Source organism: Setaria italica, chromosome IV (assembly GCF_000263155.2).
Source record: "Setaria italica strain Yugu1 chromosome IV, Setaria_italica_v2.0, whole genome shotgun sequence".
NCBI classification, from domain to species: domain Eukaryota; kingdom Viridiplantae; phylum Streptophyta; class Magnoliopsida; order Poales; family Poaceae; genus Setaria; species Setaria italica.
Genome location: NC_028453.1, coordinates 28,397,026 through 28,418,132, shown reverse-complemented (window position 1 = coordinate 28,418,132; position 21,107 = coordinate 28,397,026). Strand labels below are relative to the sequence as shown.

The following is a 21,107-nucleotide window of genomic DNA, read 5'->3' as shown; positions in this document are numbered from 1 at the left end:
ACATCCGGGGATATGCCAGATGCCAAACGTTTTTGTTCGAAGCACAGGTATGTAACCGTCTGATGTTTGCGCATCAGACAAGCAGACCTACCTGTAGGCTGTAGCCATCTACTTTGAAAAGGCAGACAACGGAGCAGTCAATATTTTGACGCAACTCCAGATGAGCCAAGCAGACGAGATTTGCATTTTGTTGCTTTTCCCACATACAGCGGCAGGATAGATAACGAGTTGAACGCATCAGCCGCAGCAAACATTCTGAGGCTAACAACTCTAGAAGGACAACAGGCAAAAACTGATAGCAACTCCCAAGGTCATCGTGCCAGTTAGCTCATTCTCTTTTGTGGGTGTACATTCCAGGTTCTTTAATTCAAGTACAGGTGTTCAGAAGCATGGTTTAATACTCCATTTCTTATTAAAAAAATAAGAATCCTAAAACTACAATCTTTCTATTAGAATTCGAGACTACATTTCATACAACATACGTAAACCTTGCATGACAAAAGTGGACCAGCAACACCAATCACAAAATTGCAGTGACCGAAACTAAACATCCCCTGTGAAATGCCAGGAGATATCATGAGATAATGTTTGCCGAATGTTCTTGTCCACAAAATTATCATCCCCAGTAGTAAAACAGCCAACCATCCAAACGTTCTCAACCTGGTTATCAGTTATGCTCCACTGCCAAACAAGCCGCCATCTGCAAGCAACGGCTTGCAGAGAAAGAAAGCTACATTCACTTTTTTTTTAATTGTATTGACTCAGCTGACTTGCACCTTATTATAATGATCAGCAGCCACAGATAGTGACGGTATGGTAACAGGAAATCCAGGTCCCATCTGCAAGGAAGTTACTCCAGTAAGAAAAGTAAAATGGAAGAACGAGTTCAAGAGAAAATGCATCAAACAGGCCTTGTAGTTTCAAAAAAGGTATGCATGGTAGTAAACGGATAAATCAGATTACTTGTATAGCCTGAGAAACATTTTGCCACCATTCCCTAGTGATGAAAAGAGCTCTAGAAGCGAAAAGGCTACTTGATAGAAATTACTTGTTGCAATTCGATACTGACTGATAATTTAGTTTGGATCCACTGCACTGATTCTCTAAGGCTTGGTTGCAATAATTAACAAGACATCTATGTACCATACAAATTTTTCAAGACAGCTTGGGTGGCAATTTTATCCCAACTATCATCCGCAACACTATATTCAGTGATACTGCACCATTCCATCCGCCTTTGTGAACTTTATCAGTATTAGCTTAAAACCATGGATCTCCACTCTGAACTGAATACAGTACTTGACAGGGCCTATTTATTTCATGGACTGTCCATATACATTCCATCACACGTTTGTAACTAAGTCCACTTTACAGAGAATGAAGATACATCACTAGTTAACTACTACTGAATTTAGAATGGAAAATGTTCTCCCTAGTAGACGTCAAAGCATGGTTTGTTTAGCAAACACATAGTAGCTAGGAATAACCACAAGCAACTACCAGGTCAACAGCTGGTTCTGCTCCACGAGAATATCAATCATCGTTGATTTTAATAACTTTATTAGTTTCTGTTAAGTATTCCATAGGTATTGCAACAGATCGAAGAAGCAGGAATTATCAGAGTCAAGAGAAGATAACTTACTGTGCTACTCAGTGTGAACTTCTTCACATATCCTACATATTTTGAAGCTGCAAGAAAGGCAGAATGTTAACATCTTAGACTTGATAGCTTCATTACAGTTACCAGTGGAGCTGTGAATTACTAAAATACGTAAATATTCACTTATAGAAAAAAGGTGGCATATTTACTATCCATAGCAAATAATCAGATAGATTTTCATAAAATCAAAATGAGCTTGCATAAAACATATTTAGCACCATATAGATAGCATTGGTACTGAAAAAGTCCATATATAAGGTACTCCCTCGTTCTTAAATATATAACGTTTAGGCCAAGCTAATTAGTTCAAAAGTGAACTAGTTAGCTTGTCCTAAACATCATGTTCGAGAACGGAGGTAGTATAAAGTATACTACACAATAACTGCACAATAACCATGCTCAGAGTTCATGCATTAGATGAATATTCAAGACCATAGTACAATATCTTGTCTCAAGCTAAAAAGGAGAACTTTAAAGAAGGAAACAAGACATCGTCAGAAGAAAACTGGCAATTTTGTCAGCACAGCACTGGATACACCACACAAGAACCGTTTAGCAATCATGTCAGGAGTTGACAAATCATATGTAATGTTTGCTTGTAAGGTCTAATGTACTGCAGAATGTGTATACGTAGTGTCACCACATCACTTACTTTTCTTTAAACCCACTGGCTTAGCGAGTAAAAGTGCATGCACAAAAGCACCTACATTTTCACGCAAACTCTCCTCAGAAAAGTTCACCTGTAAAAAACATATAAAATAATAAGGTGAGACAGTAAACGGATAAGTTTGCAAATGCTCGGCTAACCAATATCTTTGTAGTGTTGCTAGGGCTATTTGGATTAGTGTTGATCTCCATACCTTTCCAAGGCCAACATGCACTATAGCAGTTTTATCTATTTTGAAATCAACACGGCCTGATTTAGCTGCTTTGACCGCACCAGAAACATCATTCGTCACAGACCCTAGCTATAAAGCAATAAGTGTCACCAACAGCAGAATGTTGAGCATGATTCTTCAATAAAACTAGAGAGCATTCTGACCTTAGGATTAGGCATCAAACCACGTGGACCCAATATCCTAGCAACCTGAAAAGGCAAGGAAATCAGGATGTTAATATACTCCCTCCGTCCCAAATTATAGGTCGTTTTAGCTTTTCTAGGTTCATAGGTGTTTGTATGCATCTAAATATAGTGTATGTCTAGATGCAAACAAAAACCTATGAACAAAGAAAAGCCAAAACAACCTATAATTTGAAACAGAGGGAGTACGTCAGTCAGAGACAAACCAATGTTAACAAGTTCACACTGCTATGGTGTTACCTTCGAAAGACGGGGCATGAACATCGGGGTTGCTATGCACTTGTCAAAGCTTAGTTTGCCACCTCCTATTACACATAATCATAGGTGGAAATAAAAATCCAAATAGTATTATTCCTCAAATATACAACACACCATACACAAAAAAAACATGCATGTAGATGGTAAGTGAAAGATCAGATACAGCAACAGAAGGAATCAAAGTACCTTTGCGGATCTCCTCAATCAACTCATCACCACCTACAACATCTGCTCCAGCAGCTCTAGCTTCGTCCGCTGCAGGACCTTCAGCAAATACTGCTACCCTAACAGTCTTAAATGTAAAATAAACAAAAAAAAGCCTCAGTATAAAGTACACATAAGAAAATACACCCTCCATTTCAAATTAATTGTCATTCTAGCTTTGTCCTAAGTCAAACATTTCTATCTTTGACCATCAATTTCTAAAAATTCATATATTTTCACATCATAAGATTTATGTTCTTAGATTCATCATGAGAAATTTCATAATATATAATTCGTATGTTGTTAAACTATACGGATTTCTAGGAATTGATGTTCAAAGGTAGAAATGTTTGACTTCGGACAAAGCTAGAATAACAATTAATTTGAAATGGAGGGAGCAGTATTAAAAAAATATACCATCATACCTTGCCAGTGCCATGAGGCAATGTTAAGGCACCACGAACCATCTGTAACCCAGGTAGAAGAATGGTCAGTGCGTCAGGTTCTAACAACCAAACCAAGGTCAGTAATCTTGTCTAGTGAACTGCTGAGGCACTAGCTAAGCATAATTGATCAGCATTTCATAAGGCTTCGGGACTTCATGCCGGAGGATTGTGATAACATTTAGTGTGCATTTGACTAGATGGCCCACAACAGAAATAGCAAAATCATAAGTTCACAAAGTCATGTTAGCAATATTCTTGTTCACTTATGTGGTTTCTACCCTGCTTTCAAGGACCCATGATTCAAAGAAAGAGGCATCGTCCATTTTGTTGTTGCAACTCATAAATTATCTCAAGACATAGTTCTCCGTGCAACATCAATATTTCTGTCATAACTGACAGAGACTAGTTGAACAGAGTAATAGAACAAATTGCTCAAGATTATGTGACTATACGAGCATGACTGAATATCACTGATACCATAACAGCTGCAATCGGAACAAAAGCTTAAACAACAACTAACAAAAAAACTGCACCATAGATCCTCATAGTGGTTTGGACATCACTTCTAAATTTGGTCTATCGGTATTTTAAGCTAGCTTAATTGTGCCATTTATTTTCATTCAGTAACATAGTGGGGCATTACAGAGCATTGCTGAATCTCTACACATGAGAAGCCCCTTGACTCATGGACACATCACCCTTTCTACCTGTCAAATAGCCTGTATTTGAACCTAACAGGAAAATTCAGCAAATTCTACATGCCAAACTAAACTCAAGAATCTCACTCTTAAAGTAGTTCAAGGCCAAGAACATCTTCAAATTTCTAGAATTACTTGTTATGTGATGCTTCCATGCAGTCCAACTTTATTAAATTATCAAATATCGACATTTTCACAATAGCTAAAACTGGGCATATAAGAAATATATCACTAGAAATGTCTTTAAAAGTACATTTAGTGCTGCGGTTCCATTAAATACTTATAATACATAGATATAAAAAGTTATAAACAGCCACAGTTAGATCTTGGGGAGAGCAAAAGAAAAGGACAATAACTTCAAGTAAAAAAGAATAGAAGAATTAGCATGCAATAGAACTCAGTAGGATAACAAATATTACATCTAGGTATTTTTTACAAAGAAGCACACATACCTGGTCACCACGGCGTGGATCAACACCTAACATCACATGAGCTTCAACCGTTTCAACAAAATTCCTCTTCTTCTCGTTTGTACTAGTCTGGAAGGCAGAAGGAGAACAAATTACAACTGAACTTTAACTTAAAAGGAAGAAATTTTGAAAGATGACATGTTACACTCAAGTTCAGCATCATATAACAAAGAAAGAACAAAAAGGAAAAGAAAATGGTGTCAGGCTATTGAGTAGAATTTCCGTTCAATAATTTAGCACATCCAATTCATTGTATCCACACTTTTCTCAGCATCCACTACTTACAAATGAGAAGATATGGAAGGTTGAGAAGGTTATGGTATTTGAAGCTAAGAGGCGATTACGTTCTGCATTTGGGTTCATTTTAAGTAACCAAAAATGCCACTATCATCACAAACACAACATTGTCTTCTGGAATTGGAAACAGCACCATTTTCACATATAGCTTCGCAAAATAAAACTAACTTAGGATCATTTTCTTCCTTGCGTGATGACATCACAAGCCTTTCCCCATTACATGATGCAAGATGCCAAACTTGTTGCAGATGTGAAGTGATCAGGCATAGAAAAGTTCAAACCCAGCAGGAAATGCTGCAAATAAACATGATCCTACACTTATGAACACTTCGCTTATGACATTTCCAGATCATCTCCTATCATATGCAATCCAAAAGTACTTTCCCAGTGTTTGCAACAGGATGTATTATCTTAAAACCAGAAAGCCTCCATACATCCGCACAATACTGATGAAACAGTGCCAATCCAATTGCTTGTGGTTGTTCTGCAGCATATACCATAGGACTCTACGAGGTTTCACTACTTTATTGTAATAGTAAAACTTGACTGCAAATCAAACAACATATATGTAATTTGTATTATATTAATGTGCACATTGAGGCGAGCATATGTAACCACAGCACTGAATTCTTCCATTACAGAAGTGGCACAATCCATCATAATACATCATTATAGAACACACTAATATGAAACAGCTTAGACGGTATACCCTTCTCACTGCTAACATTGTGGAGCCTGTGTGGATTATGGAGACAGAAATCAAGAATTTAACAGACCTTGACTAGGCGGATGGCGTCAACGAGATCAATGGTGACCTTCTGCGGTCGCTTGACGACAGGTATGATCGTCGGGTACGGCACCTGTTCCTCCTCGACCGGCACCCCGAATACGCTCCTCGTGGCCCGCGCTGCGTCCATCTGGATCCGCTCCCCCTCCCCCCGCAGCCCCTCCCCCGGCGCCCCCTCCGCCTCCCCGCCGGCCGGGCGGTCCTCCGGCAGCGGCGCGACCTTGGACGGGTACGACACGGGCGAGATCACGGGCGCCGCGTCCTTCACGTACCGCATATCCTGCCGCGTCCACTCCCCCGGCGGCATCTGCGGCTGCGGCCGCCGCGGCAGCGGGGACTGGGACCCCCGGCCAGCTTCTGGGGCCGGCGGGGCGGCGGACTCCTCGGGCGCGGGTGTCTCCTGCGGCGGCTTCGGGGCGTAGGAGACAGGCTTGATGGGCGGCGGCGGCGGCGGCCGCGGGGCGGAGCTTGAGTTGGAGTCGGAGGAGAAGTGGAAGAGAGGGAGCAGGCGGTGGGGCTGCGGGTGGCGCCGCGAGTGGGAGAGGAGGAGCCGGAGGTGAGACATCGCGAGGGAGGCGAGTGATGGCGGCGGCCGGCGGCGACTGGCGAGGCCTTGGGGTTTTAGTCGGGGAAAGGAGGAAATGGGGAAGGGTTCTTCGGGGACTCCGGACCCCCATGCATCTTCCGTACGATAATAAGTTTAGTATCCCACAGCCCATAAAGCCCAGCAACGTATGGCCTAAACAGCAACAGCCCACATGCGCAGCAAGGGGAATTTTTTTTATTTTTAACCTATTTTTAAATAAAATTTTAAAAATAACCTCGCCGGAAGATTATTTGCGTCGGGTGACCCTTTTGCCCGCGTCTGACCGCCTAGCGCGGCAAGCCTCTGCGGCAGGAAGCCTCTGCAGCGCCACATACACTGGCACTGCGGATCCCTACCATGCTAGCGCAGTACGGTGGCGGGTCAGGTAGGCGCTGACGCGGGCAGGCGCTTGCGGCAGTCTTGACGCGCTAGCCCGCCTGGCGCGGCAGCGCCCACCATCCCCGCGCCGGCTCACTCCTCCCTTCCTCCCTCCTTTCTTCTTCCTCCAGTAACCCCGAGCCCAACCGTTCCACACGTCGCCAGCCACCTCCACCCCCAAATCCACCCAAAATCCGAAGATTTCGGTGGGGGGAAAGAGTGAAAATTGGTCAACATTTTGTGTGGAAAGTATCCCCAGCTTTTTCCCTTGGTTTAGCGTTGCATTTGGTAGATCGGAGGATGTTCAGGTGACCTAGGTTGATGATTTCAATTTTGGATGAAATGCAATGTTGTTATGTGTTAGATGATGTGTGGTTCAAACGCAATAGAGTCTTTGCCCGCGATATTGACGTGTAGGACCTGTTGAATGCTTCGATTTAGGTATATATTCATCCAATTGTGTAGTGTACATGACATGTGTATTTTTTTGTTTGCAATATGTTCAATTAATATGTCAAATATGTTTAGTTTATAATATAGTGTATATGGTGAAGTGTTTGTATTTTGGAGATGGATTGTTTAATTTGTATGTTTGATGGTGGGATTGTGTAGGTTGGTAAGCAATTGTGTAGTGTACATGACATGGTGTACATGACATTTTTTTTGCAATATGTTCAATTAATTTGTCTCATATTTTTGTTTCTTAATATAGTTGCTATAGTTGATATGGTTAAGTGTTTGTATTTTGTAGATGGAGTGTTTGTATTTTGTTGAATTGATGTATATAGTTCGTATGGTGAAGTAGATGGATTACGTGTTTAAAGTTTATTTGTGTAGTAATTTACGGGCACTTGATGTGTAGGTGAGATGACGTCGTCCGGTTGTGAATACAAGCAGTGTAGGTGGTATGTGCGTTACGTGGGCGAGTCCAATGCTGGTGCTCCCGTACCTCCTGTCCTTCTGGTACCTCTTTGTAGATCTGGCATGCAAGCTAATATGAAACGATTAAGGCATCCAAAAACAACCAGAAGAGCTTTCTATGTGTGCAAGTGTTCTTTTGATCCAATGCCTGTCGTGCCTTGTGATTTCTTTCAGTGGATAGATGGACTCGACAAATATAATCCTAAGATCCATCTAGTCCCATACCATAGCACAGAGCTTAAACCATACCATCAGTTTAGGCGTTGGGTTCCTCGTCCACCAAACCCACCTAGAATGACCGAGGAGGAGAAGTAGTAGGCTGCTTGTAGGCGTGTGAGGGGTCCTCCCATGTGTAAGTGTGAAGTTCCTGCTAAGCTTATGCATCCTAACTTAGGGGTTCCACCTAAGTTCACTCCATTCTTTCGATGCTCGCTAAAGACTCATGTAAGTTTATTATGAGAATATTAGTATGACATGTAGCTAGCAGTGATAGTTTTATTGATTTATGGTCACTTTTAATCTTGTCACCGGTTTTATGCAGGATGGGTGACCGTTGTATGATTTCAATGAGTATATCTACGGGTCAAAGGCGATGTGGCCAACGGAGGAGCAAGTGCAGGAGTTCGAGAGTGGAAAGGCACCATGGCCATGTGTGTCCTCTCCTAGTCGTAGATGCAAGTGTAGTATATTGGTAACAAAAGGTGTGGTGTCTTTTGATCTTGGATATGGTTTGTTCTGTGGCAATGCACATGGCAAGTACTGGGTGAGTAACTACTCGTCTCTTTTGTGTTATTAAGGTTGGATCTTATTTCAAATTTGTAAGAATATGAAAATCTTGTTGTAGGAGAGAAGGACATGTGATTGGGAAGATTTTTCTGGTCATTGTGATTTATTGTTAAAGTTGGGTAGTACATCAGAACCATGAAGTCAAGAAAAAAATAAGAACTGATAGAAAAGATTAGGAAGAAGTATGATGTGCCTATACCTGACGACGACTTGCTTTGGGGAAAAATATACCAAGATATGATTTGGGAGACTGGAGTGGAACCTGAAGGACTTTATGCAAAGGAAACTATTATTAAGTATTGGAGGCAGAACAGAACCAAGTATCCACGACCTCTAACTGAAAATGAGAAGAGAGAAAATAGGAGGAAGTTGCAGGAGGATAGGGAGTTGGAGAAACAAAGTTTGAAGGAGGAGAGAGAATGCATAGGTTTTGTGGTTGATCAGAATGCGAAATACCCTAAGAGTTCATGGGAAGAATATTTGTAGCAGGTTAGAGCAAGGAAGAGAAGGATTGAAATGGAAAAGTTACAAGAAAAAGCGGAAGAGACATAAATGGAGGTGATGAAGGCACTTGTTGCCGATTTACCACTCCATAAGGTTAATGTGGATAAAAAAGGTAAGAGAGTTGTTATTGCGGGGGATGATGATGATGATGAGTTACTATGTGTCGGGCATACTCCCCAGACCCACGAGTAGGCCTTGGACGGCCCACTAAGGGACGTACTTGGACATGATCAGAACAAGGATAGGCGTATCCTTCTCGGACTAGTCTTGTATGTTTATGGAAAACTACTCGGGCCGATACCGAGTAGAACTCTGTAATAGTACCCGACTAGGACTCAGACTTGTAACCCTGCCCTCCCGGGTATATAAGGCTGGGCAGGGACCCCCTCAAACACAATCCTCAGGACCAGAACATACATCAATACAAACCAACACACAGGACGTAGGGTATTACGCGATCTAGCGGCCCGAACCTGTCTAAATCGTGTTCCTTGCGTCACCATTGATTCCTTGATTCTCGACGACCCTTACCGCATAAAAGACCACCTAGGGTACCCCTAGGCGGATTGCCGGTCTAAAACACCGATAGCTGGCGCGCCAGGTAGGGGCAGCTCTTAGTTGGGGCAGCTCCACTAGCGATTGCAAAGTCCCGCCACTTTACTCGGGGCAGCTCTTAGTCGCTCTACTAGCGATTGCGGTCCTGCGCCTTCCTCCACCGGGGCTATGGCATTCACCAAGTCTTCGGCCACTCCAGACAACTCTTGGAGTTCACCCCGAAGTCTTCCCAAGGTCTGGGCATGATCTCTACACGCCACCATGGCCATGGCAAGCATCACGCCATTTTGCATCTTTCGGTCTCGCTGATGCTCGCAAGCAGCCTGTGCTTCCGTGAGTGCAGCCCGAAGATGTTCGGCTTCATCTGCCACTCGGTCGTGAGCGTTCCTCCAATCGATAACTTGGCTCCTTGCAGCCACCTCCTGCTTCTTGAGCTCTACAAAGCAAAAGAACTCAGGCCACAGCCAACTACAGTTGGACACACCCAAAGTAGTCGCAATGCTTACCTTGATACTTCTTGTTCAAGGACTTGTAGCGGCTCTCCAGTTTTTCCTACAGAACCGCGTGATCCGCGCGTTCCACGGCAAAAGACTTCGCCCCGACTTCATGAACCCGAAGAGCTTCTGTCAGTCGGGCACATTCCTGCTCCAGCTGATGGCTTCTTTCCTGAAAACATCCAAGTAGGGTGTGGTGAGTTTCAAGCCTCACAAACTACTCAGGTCATGCAATAACATCATCAATATCTACCTGAAAGCCCCGGAAAACATCAATGGCCCTCTGGAACTCCAAGTCAGAAGGCAGGCTGAGTACTGGCCTTTGGGTACTCTCCACAAGATGAGGAATCGTACCCAGAGAAGCACCTACAACATTTACCGTATCAGCTACCGACTACGACTACAATAACAAATTACAGGCACTTACCTGGAGCAGTCGTTAATTGGATTTCTCAACAACAGCCAGCACTCCGCCAAAAGATGATGGTAGGCCAGTACTCCCCGAGCCTGATGCAGCAGCAGGAACCTCCACCGAGCAAATCACGTCTTGAAGCATCGACATAGTAGCCCCAAGATGGCCGGCGTCAACCTCGGGTATCTCTTCAACAATGAAGTACTCCAGAGGAATAGATGATGTAGTCAAAGGTTTCGGTACTATCCCTGTCTCTACGGGGATAGTCTCCTCTGCATCCCTGCACCGACAAAGTGTCACTGCATGACTCCAAGACAAATCCAACGTCATTCAAAAAGAAATGAAAGCTCACTGGGTTGAGCGTGGCGGCAGTCGCACACGTTTCTTCTCAGCGACAGGCGGGCGCGTACTAGGAGCCGCGGGAATAGCCGCCAGCACCGTCTTCTCACCAAGACCTACAAAACCGAAGTCAAGACTACAATACTACTCAAATGACTACAATCGAAAGGGACAACACTTACCACTAGCGATCACATTGGACAGCAAGGTACCAGTAGCAAGTACTGGTGACACCTCCTTCGCTACTCCAGCAGGCAGCCCCAGAACCGCCTGGTCAGCAATGGGTGGCATGGCAGCCGACGGAGTTGGCACGGTTAACTCGGGGGCTACCATAGTTTCTATTGATGGCACCCTCTCCAGCACCGTGTCAACAGCCGCATCACCAACTTCAGGGTCGGACACGGCCATTTCTTCAGAAACAGCCTCATCTACAGCCTTTACGAACAAAAACAAGATTCACCACAAATTTCAAGATCATCAGTAATACACAAGTTACCGACTACACACCTTAGTACCCCGAGACTTCTCAGGGGTTGAAGCAGACTTAGCCGCAGCCATCTTGCGGACTACTCTACGTCTCTTGACAGGAGGAGAAGGTTCGTCCTCCGACTCCTCGACGACGGCTTCCGACTCTTCTTCCGACTGCGCCAAGTAGCCAGCAAGAACTCGGGACTTGAAACAACAAATTGGTATCAGCAACAAGAATCACAAGTCAAAGAAGAACAAGTCAGGAGGAAAATACTTACCACTTCTGGCTCGTACTAGGATTCATACTAACGAAGGGCTGCAGGGATTACTGGTACTCCCTGATAGTTCCTAAAAAACTTAGCCAGCAGCGCCTCTACGTCATCATCAGATATGTCCTCATCAGACATACGCGATGGATTCTTCAGACCTCCGTACTCACTTCCCGAGTGAGCACGTTTTTGAAGTGGTTGAACCCTTCTGTTCAGGAAGCTGGCCGCCACATTGATCCCAGTCAGACCGAGTGCTTTCAACTCGGTAATCTGCTGCATCAGGTGATCGAGCTCTGGGGTGTCCTCGGGCTCGCTTACCCAGTTTTCTGCATGCTTGGGCGCGTGACCAGTCACCGCAGGCAAGCGAGGATCATGGTTCCCGATGTAGAACCACCTTTTCTTCCAATCCCCATGGGAGTCCGTCAGATTATATTCAATATACGCATTCGAGTTCCTAAGTTGGAACCCGGTGCCTCCAAAGACTTCCGTCCGTTGGGCACTCGGCTGAGGCTTGCAACGGAACAGTTTCCTAAATAACTCGAGACTTGGAGGTACTCCCAGAAAAACTTTGCACAGATGTACAAATATAGACATGTGCAGTACTCCATTGGGATTCAAGTGGACGAGCTGAAGATTGTAGTACCCGAGAATACCTCTGAAGAAGTCGGAGGTGGGCATGGCTAGTCCCCTTTCCACAAAATGAGCAAGCATCACCGTCTCGGCAGGATGTTCCTCAAACTGCCACGCATTGGGAAACGCGGGGCGCCACTCAAGGATTTCCTTCGGCTGAAGGAGCTTGGCATCAACTAGTGCTTGGACTGATTCCTCCTTCATCGCCGAGTGTTGCCAAGTTACCCCAGGTGGAGGCGGAACAGTTTGGTTCGTCAGCCCCACCTTCGGCACCGGCAGCACCAACTCCTTCCCCTTCTTGGATTTGACCTTGCCCATCGCCGGAGCCTTGCCTTGAATCTTCTCGAGTTTCTTGCCCATCTTCTTGGAGCGCATTCGATGGACTCAACCTCAAGTTAAGGAAGAGGCTTCCACTCGGATCTATCTCAAAAAGCGGCAATGGCGGGGGGGGGGGGAGGGGGCGGCACTAGCGGCGGCGAAACAGCGAGCGAAGGCGCTGAGGAGGAAGAATAGATCTAATGCCCCTGCGGCGTCACAGCAACCGAAAAGGGTCTTTCCAGATTTATCTCCGCCAGCTCCAGTTTCGACGCGTCAGTTGCGCAATGGACAGATTAATCGCGTATTAATCGCAATAAAACACCCAACGGCTACTGCATTCAACGGATTGCTGACCACTTCAACGACAGGAATCGCCTAAGTGCTCGGGGGCTGCGAGTACCGTACCCGTTGGTCAGTTTTTTCTTTTTCAAGATCTCCGAGGGTAAAATGGGCAAAAGTTGGTTTGATCCTAAGCCTTATTCTTCGACTCAACCTAAGGCTCGGGGGCTACTCCATATGGAGTGCGATTGACATCGCACTACCATATAAAATTACTCAGGAACAAAGACAACTCGAAGCTGCAGAAAGAGTACCTTCCAGCCACGCGATAGTACTCGAGCACTTCAGTCTGCAAAACTACTCAGGTAGTGCCTGCAATGCCTAAGACTATGGCGCATGACTACAAAGTACTCGGGGGCTTGTCGGGCATACTCCCCAGACCCACGAGTAGGCCTTGGACGGCCCACTAAGGGACGTACTCGGACATGATCAGAACAAGGATAGGCGTATCCTTCTCGGACTAGTCTTGTATGTTTATGGAAAACTACTCGGACCGATACCGAGTAGAACTCTGTAATAGTACCCGACTAGGACTCAGACTTGTAACCCTGCCCTCCCGGGTATATAACGCCGGGCAGGGAGCCCCCTCAAACACAATCCTCAGGACCAGAACATACATCAATACAAACCAACACACAGGACGTAGGGTATTACGCGATCTAGCGGCTCGAACCTGTCTAAATCGTGTTCCTTACGTCACCATTGATTCCTTGATTCTCGACGCCCTTACCGCATAGAAGACCACCTAGGGTACCCCTAGGCGGGTTGCGGGTCTAAAACACCGACACTATATGAAGGTGACTCCGACTAGATGAACATGTTGATTGAGTTGGATCATGTTTCTCTTTAGTTGTCAAACCTATGTTTATTTATGAGATAACTATGTTTATTGTGAGACAACTATGTTCGATGTGAGAACTACGATTTTTTATGAAAACTATGTTCATTTGTGAGAGAACTACGTTTATTGTGAGAATTATGATTATTTATTGACAAAACATGTAATATGTTATTTGCATTGAGTGTGCGTGTGTGGTCGCGGTCAATGTTTGCATTTTGATAGTATGTTACTTGCATATACTATTACAAGGGCTATTTCGTTCCATACCACAAGGCAGTCCTTATTTTCTTCCTTAATCAACAACCAACTTTGAAAAATTATAATTTAGACATAAGCAACTGATTTGTGTAAATTGAAGTGAGGTATTTCTTTGTTCACTAACGTCTCCTATAAACCCTTTGCCTAACAGCTTGTGAGGAGGTATTTACTCTTAGGTTAGTCTCCTATATACCCTCTGCCTATACCTAATAGCTTGTGAGGAGGTATTCACTCTTAGGTTAGTCTCCTATAAACTCTCCTATAAACCCTTTGCCTAACAGCCTACCAGCTGCCGCGCCAGACAGGGTGGCGTGACAGGGCTATGCTGCCGTGCCAACTGCATACAACTTAAAGTAGGTTTTCGACGGATGGAGGAGGACTGTCGCGCCAGGCCGGCTGGCGTGGCAGGGGTTAGCTGCCGTGCCAAGTGCATACAACTTTCAGTAGGTTTTTGACGGATGGAGGAGGCCTGCCGCGCCATGCCGGTTGGCGTGGCAGGAGTGAGCTGTTGCACCAAGTGCAATCCACTTTCAATAGGGTTCTAGGGGGAGGGGGCCGCCGCGCCACTCCGGCTGGTGCGGCAGGGCCCTGCGTGCCGTAGGGAACACAGACACAGGGGGTGGGGAACGCGAACACAGGAGGTGCATGACTGTCATCAGCTTGTGCCATAAGGTGTTTGTATTTTGGATCCAAAGAAGAAGAATAAAATCCATATAAGCTCCTAACTAAAAATGCGATTTTTAAAGATTTTGTCTCTAATATGACCACTTGAGAAAATGTGAAGGAAAGTAGGGGAAATTGCCGATACTAATGCAAGAATTCTTCTTTGGCTGATGAAACTAAAATAAACTTTTTGTTGTGTTTTTTCTGACACGGATGTAGATGATGTAATTGTTTGCTTCATCAAATTGTTCCCTCTCTCCCCTAGGTTGCGTGAGCCGACCAGTACCAATATTTAGTGATATATTGAGTTTTAAATGAGGAATATGTTTACGAAAAAAACCACGAAGCACAAGTATGTCACCAAGCAAACATAAACCATTATACGGACAGAAATGAAACTAAAATCTAGCTTAGTATTTTACACATGTGACAGTTCTAACAGTCTTGTACACACAGATAGCACGACTTGCAACATAGTCCTGCAGTATTGTACACCTAGTGCAACACACTTGAGACATGCAAATTTCATTGTCGTGGCCGCCGCTGAACCGAAGGGCTAAAAGGATCTCTCGGGCGATGCTCCCTCCTTGGATGCGTGGGCAGCACATTGGCGCTGCCAACATCGGTGTGGTCCTAGGAACAACGCCGGCGGGGCATCCGGGTATGAGGTGCATGAAGGTATATGACACTTTGGGAATTGAACTTAACAATCCAGAAAAGAATTTGGGGAAACTGGTGAATGTACCTAGTTGGACTCTCCCTGCATCTAAGTCACAGGTGGAGCATCGAACATGCTGGACATCTCTAGTTCCTCACCATATGTAGGGTCGTCATTCTCGGACTGGTTACCTTCAGAGTCCTCGCTTGCCTGAGGGGACGCGAGTGCCTTGCCTCGTGACCTCCTGCTAGGACCTGCAGTAGTGGATGGTGATGTAGTCCTTGGGGGAGTCGCCAATGGAGTCTGTCGTGATCCTGAAGAAGTGCCCTGGCCATTGCCCGTGGTGCACATCTGTGGCCGACATGCAGTTCATCCTCATGGCCATTCGCCTGCAGCTTTTCCGAACCCTCTGCAACATGTAAGTAGCATACATTCACCATTATGATATTGAGAGGGTTACGAATGTAGTACGGGCATCAGTGCAAACTAGGTTGTGCTTGTACCTCTGCGAACTAACGAAACACACCATAATCGGATCCGACTGCATGCTCCATGACCACGCCCGCCTCGTTTGCAAGCCTTGCAAGCTGTTGTCCCTGTACGCATAGTTTTGATCCCATGATTTATCAATGTTACGATACTGTGATTACATTCCTTCGGAATGGATTTGGACAAACTGAAATCTTACCATGTAGTCATGGAAAGGTGCACGCTCAGGCTGTGTCCCATAGCGTGTCACCGTGTCGTACACGTCAGCTATATCATCGGACGAGTTGGACGGTGCATCCTCAATAGGTACATTACTTCAAGATGGCTTCACTTTAGTTCTCGTGGAACCATAGTACCATCGTATGTACTCATTGTTTGGTCTTGCTCACCAATATGGTCCACCTTCAGGATCGCATCTTTGCCTGTTCTCCCACTAGATGAGGTACTGAGCATGCTTCAACCTCCCATCATTCTCCTTGTACCTCTTCCTGCAGTCGATCCTGCATCACAAATTAGTCAAGTTATTAGTATAACATGTTACATACGTGTATCGAAGAAGCAAAGTGGGTAATGATTCATGCATACCTGTGTAGTTGCTGTAAAGTTGATAATTCCAAAGGATAGCACGGTTGCATCCTCCCAAACTGCTGCATCACCCTATGCGGCATGTGGAACTCTATGACATAGTACAAGATTATTGGAGTCGTGCACCTCCACAACTCTCTGTCTCTATAGCACATCAGTGAAAATACGATCTGGCTCAGCTGCTGATGGTTGTACGGTTTCCATTCAATCTTCAAAAATTGGTACACAATAGTTATTTCATAGGTCATTATATGGAATAGAGCTTAAAAAACTGTGGTGACCAAATTACCTGGTGCTGCGTGACAACGTCCAACTCATTTGTGTAGGCCCTGTAGCGCCTATCCGGATTGCCACGAACAGGCTGCACATGCTTCCACACATGATAGAATGTGGGATGAGCATCATTTTGATGCCATTGCTGAAATTTCAAGTAAATCCAATTGTTAGCATGGTATAGAAGTTTTGAGAACTGCAAAGCGGAAAAGGGAAGTCGCCGTTGTGACTTACATCGACGCGAAGACGGCAAGGTCGACCCACAGGCCTTCTCTCCCAAATCCAGATCTACAGCATATAGGTGCACCCTCCAACATTTAAATCCCTCACAGTACGTCTGCAAGCCTCACACAGGTGCCTGTATAGCTAGGCGGGCTGGCGTGTCAAGACTGCCACGCCAGGCCCCCTGGCGCGACAAGTGCCTGCCCACGTCAGCGCCTACCTGGCCCGCCGCCGCATCGCGCCAGCGTGGCAGAGATTCGCCGCACCAGTGCATGTAGCGCGGCAGAGGCTTCTTGCCGCATCAGGTGGTCAGGCGCGGGCAAAAGGGTCACCCGGCGCAAATAATCTTCCGGCGATGTTATTTTTAAACTTTTATTTAAAAATAGGTTAAAAATAAAAAAATTCGCAGCAAGGTAGGGAGGGCCTGGCGCATGCACGCAGACTCCATCTGTATCCATTGTCGGCCAATATCAATGAAGATGCGCGTTGCTTTACTTTTTCTATTTCATATTCCTTTCTACAGTAATTCTCTTAATATTAAATTCAATCATTTGTGTGAACTGATTCAACATTCAAAAAACTAGCACAATATTTTGATAAAATGAGTTCAAATTTTTTTAAAAATGTTGGAATAGCATATTAAAAATGTTGAACTAGTTCAACATTTTTTTTTAAATATTGGAATAGTAGCTGTTAAAAATGTTGGAATAGCATATTAAAGATGTTGAACTAGTTCAACATTTTGATAAAACCAATTCAGTATTTTTAAAAAAATATTGGAATAATGTGTTAAAAAAGTTGAAAGAGCATATTAAAAATGCTGAACTTGTTCAACATTTTGATAAAATGAATAAACATCTTTTAGAAAATGTTGCAATAGTTTATTAAAATGTTGAAATATTATATAGAAAATGTTGAACTAGTATATAAAATATTAAAATAGAATTTTATGATATAGTATATAGTCAACATTTTAAATACTAGATTCAACATTTCTTTACATACTTAAAATGTTGGAAAAGTTCATAAAAAATGTTGAATTTTAAAAATTAGCAAAACTTATTCATGTTGGATCTCATTATATTCGATTAATTCTTAGCAACACTATGGTTTAAATGAATTCAAAAAAAGGTCCACGGTTTAGGAGAAAAATGAATTTGAAGTTTGAAAACCAAAAGCATCTTGTAACCATTGAGCAGGAAAGCAACACATGTCCGTCCTCCATGAAAGGGTCAGTCCTTTCCTCCCTGGTACCATGGTGCGCATGGGACATGGGCTGTCTTGTGTCAGTGGTGGAGGAAAAAACAAACCAATCCTACGGGTTAGACAGTACGGCACGAAGAAGATGTTTAAGATAGGCTTTAGGGTTTTAATTTAACGCCCGTGGTATGGATGTTTGATGCTAATTAGAAGTATTAAATATAGATTAATTATAAAACTAATTATATATATGTAGTGTAATTCGTGAGACGAATTTATTAAGCTTAGTCCATGATTTGATAATGTGGTGCTACAGTAATAATTTGCTAATGATGGATTAATTAGACTTAATAGATTCGTTTCGCGAATTAGCATAGGGTTCTGCAATTAGTTTTATAATTAGCTCATATTTAGTTCTTCTAATTAGCATCCGAACATCCGATGCAACACTGTTAAAGTTTAGCATATCGTATCAAGCACCCCAAAGACGTATATGATTTCCGGGTTCTTCAGGTGGGCAGGTGGGCTGGATCCTCCTCAATCTTGGTAGTTTGGCCCATTTGCTTACCCGCTGCTCTTCTCCTCGGGCCCTTTTGTGCTGACGTGTACCACGTCGACCCAAAAAATCACCCTGCACTGCGTGAAAATAAAACAAATCGCCCAAAACATCGTCCATGCAGCGCAATTTCTTTTTTGCGGAAAAAAGTTCCTGCATAAAATAAAAAAATTCGAAACAAGAAAGTCAATTTTCTCAGGTTTCTTGACTTACTTTTTTCAAGAGCATCCAGATCTGCCTCGAGTTGGCCAGAGTCAACAGACCTGGACCTCATTGGTGATAGCGAGCACGGTATGTCTTTTTTGTGCGCCACCTTTTCATGTGAAAACGGACGGAGAAAATATTTTTGAAAATGTAGAGCTCGATGAGATATACAAATTTGTAGGTTGCAACGTTTTTGTTTGAAGCTATCATGACACTGAAATAATCGAACTGAAATATTGATTATTTCAGCATCAACATGACTTTAGCTGAAAACATTATAAACTACAAAGTAGTAGATATTATTGAGCTATACAATTTTTATATGAATGTTATCTCTATACGATGTCATATGAAAAATTTATGATTTTTTGATGGTATGTTGTGCTAGTGAGTGCATTTCATATGACTTTGTATATGAAGATAAAATTTATATGGTCACTGTAGATCTCGATGAGGTCTATAACTTTGCAGTCTTGATAGTTTTGTTTGAAAGCCTTCTTAATACTGAGATAATCGGTACTATTTTAGCACTAAGACAGCTTCAACTAAAACGTTGTGTGTAGATTTAATCAAACTCTACATTTTTCATACAAATTGTTTCTCCGTATGAGTTTTGTGAAAAGTAATAATCTTTTTAAGATGTGTTGTCGTAGGGGAGGATTCTTTTTTGGAGGCAACTACTGGAAGAGCACTCTTCCGATAGCTCTCATCAAGAGACCTCATGGCCCACCTGTCACAGTTTCATCTTATCCACTCACTGCCCCACAAAAAAAAGAAAAAGAACATGTCACCTTCCTCCATCCACCACTCAAATGCCCTCCACGAGGAATCCGCCCCCACCCCTCCACCAGCTTCCGCCTCGCCGTCGCCTCCAATGCCGGCAAGGACCGCTCCCTCCCTCCCATAGATTCCATGTTCACCCAAGCTCCCCCACCTCCCCATCTGACCCTCCCGGCTCCGGCGGTGGCGGCTCAATAGGAACCGCCATCCACAAGCCACCACCACCGCTAACCACTATGCCCCTACCGTCGACCTGGCCTAACCGACCTGCACCACCACGGTAGGCGGCGCCACTGCCACCGCCCGCCCATAGACCACCATCACTGCTGGTTCGCCCCCGACCATCCCTCTAGGTCCAGCAGCCACCAATCCCCTCCCCAACCCGAAACCCTCAACCCTAACCCCGAACCCTAACTCGATCGGGAGCTCACAGGAGATGAGGTGCTCGTTGGAGAAGAATAGGTCACCGAAGTGCTTGTAGAGTTGGTCGCCAGAGTTGAAGTGCATATTTATTATTTTTTTGGATTTGTTACTTTTCTTTTTCCCCCTTTTCTGGCTTCCTTCATCTTCTGTTGTACCTCATTTTTCCAAATTAAGGGCTCTCAATTTAGGATTAAATCGAGACATCTCCCTTTAGAATTTACATAATTTTTTTTGTCTGGGCAATTATTTCTGCAATGTTCCATAAAAAAAATTATTTCTGCAATGCACAAAATAAAAAAAATATGTATTGAAAAATCGAGGTTGCACGGTAGGCCAATGTTGTTGCCTTGTTGGTGCGGCAACCGGCAGCCCGAAGAAGACTGGGTTGGATCCGGAGCTTATTGGGCCAAAGGTTAGATGAGGAGGGATCGAAGTACAGGCCCACCAGGAGAGCTTTGCCGGCATTGGCCATTTTATGCAGGTGAAGCTGTCAAACCAGCAGCAGCTTGCTCCAGCTGCAGAGTTGCAATTTCCTGGATGCGGTTTGTTCGCGAGTCGCTGCCGCGCCTCTTATCATCATGCCGCGAGACCTTTTTGTGCCCGCACGGCCACGGGCCACGAACCACGTTCGTGACGAGGATGACTTTTTTTAGGTTCAAAGCAAGCTCGTCGCCCATCATTTTATGAGCTGTTGATGTTTGTTAGAACTTAGAACTTCTAGTAGAGGAGAAGAACAGGGCCGCAAAAAAAGCTTATATCACACAGTGCACTAGGAGAACAAATAGTTATGGGTCTAGTAGTGTGGAACACAAGAAACGGCGCAGATATGGCCATGGGGCATTGGATCACAGACGATGACCGGAGTGGTGTTAGTTAGAACAGAAAAATGAATCTCTGGTGAACTTTCAGGGGAATTTGTTGCGTAGATTTGGAACTTGCCCCCCAGAACTGTGAGGAGTAGAACAAAAAGTTGGACGACTATAACAATGACTGGCCACACTGTGCACCCATCAATCGGAAGTACTGGGTAGCACCCGACTAAAGTAACCACCCAA

General features: G+C 44.2%; 1 protein-coding gene across 1 annotated transcript; it reads right to left on the bottom strand.

Annotated features, from left to right (window-relative positions):
• Window positions 1–293: 293 nt before the first annotated feature.
• LOC101781879 (50S ribosomal protein L1) lies at window positions 294–6,573 on the bottom strand. Its single transcript, XM_004965508.3, has 10 exons — window positions 5,891–6,573; window positions 4,800–4,886; window positions 3,629–3,670; window positions 3,186–3,291; window positions 2,982–3,046; window positions 2,703–2,747; window positions 2,521–2,628; window positions 2,313–2,400; window positions 1,643–1,689; window positions 294–839 (listed from the first exon to the last, which is right to left on the bottom strand). Exons 1-10 carry the CDS (start codon window positions 6,464–6,466, stop codon window positions 762–764), a joined length of 1,242 nt encoding a protein of 413 aa, XP_004965565.1. The 5' UTR covers window positions 6,467–6,573; the 3' UTR covers window positions 294–761.
• Between the last annotated feature and the right edge of the window lie 14,534 nt (window positions 6,574–21,107).

What these genes read in the sequence shown, in the direction of transcription:
- LOC101781879 (XM_004965508.3), bottom strand. Translation starts at nt 6,466, where the DNA reads ATGTCTCACCTCCGGCTCCTCCTCTCCCACTCGCGGCGCCACCCGCAG. An exon ending in TGCATGTTGGCCTTGGAAAG is followed by an intron (nt 2,401 to 2,520) that starts GTATGGAGATCA and finishes TGTTTTTTACAG; the next exon opens with GTGAACTTTTCTGAGGAGAG. An exon ending in AGTTCACACTGAGTAGCACA is followed by an intron (nt 840 to 1,642) that starts GTAAGTTATCTT and finishes ACTTCCTTGCAG; the next exon opens with ATGGGACCTGGATTTCCTGT.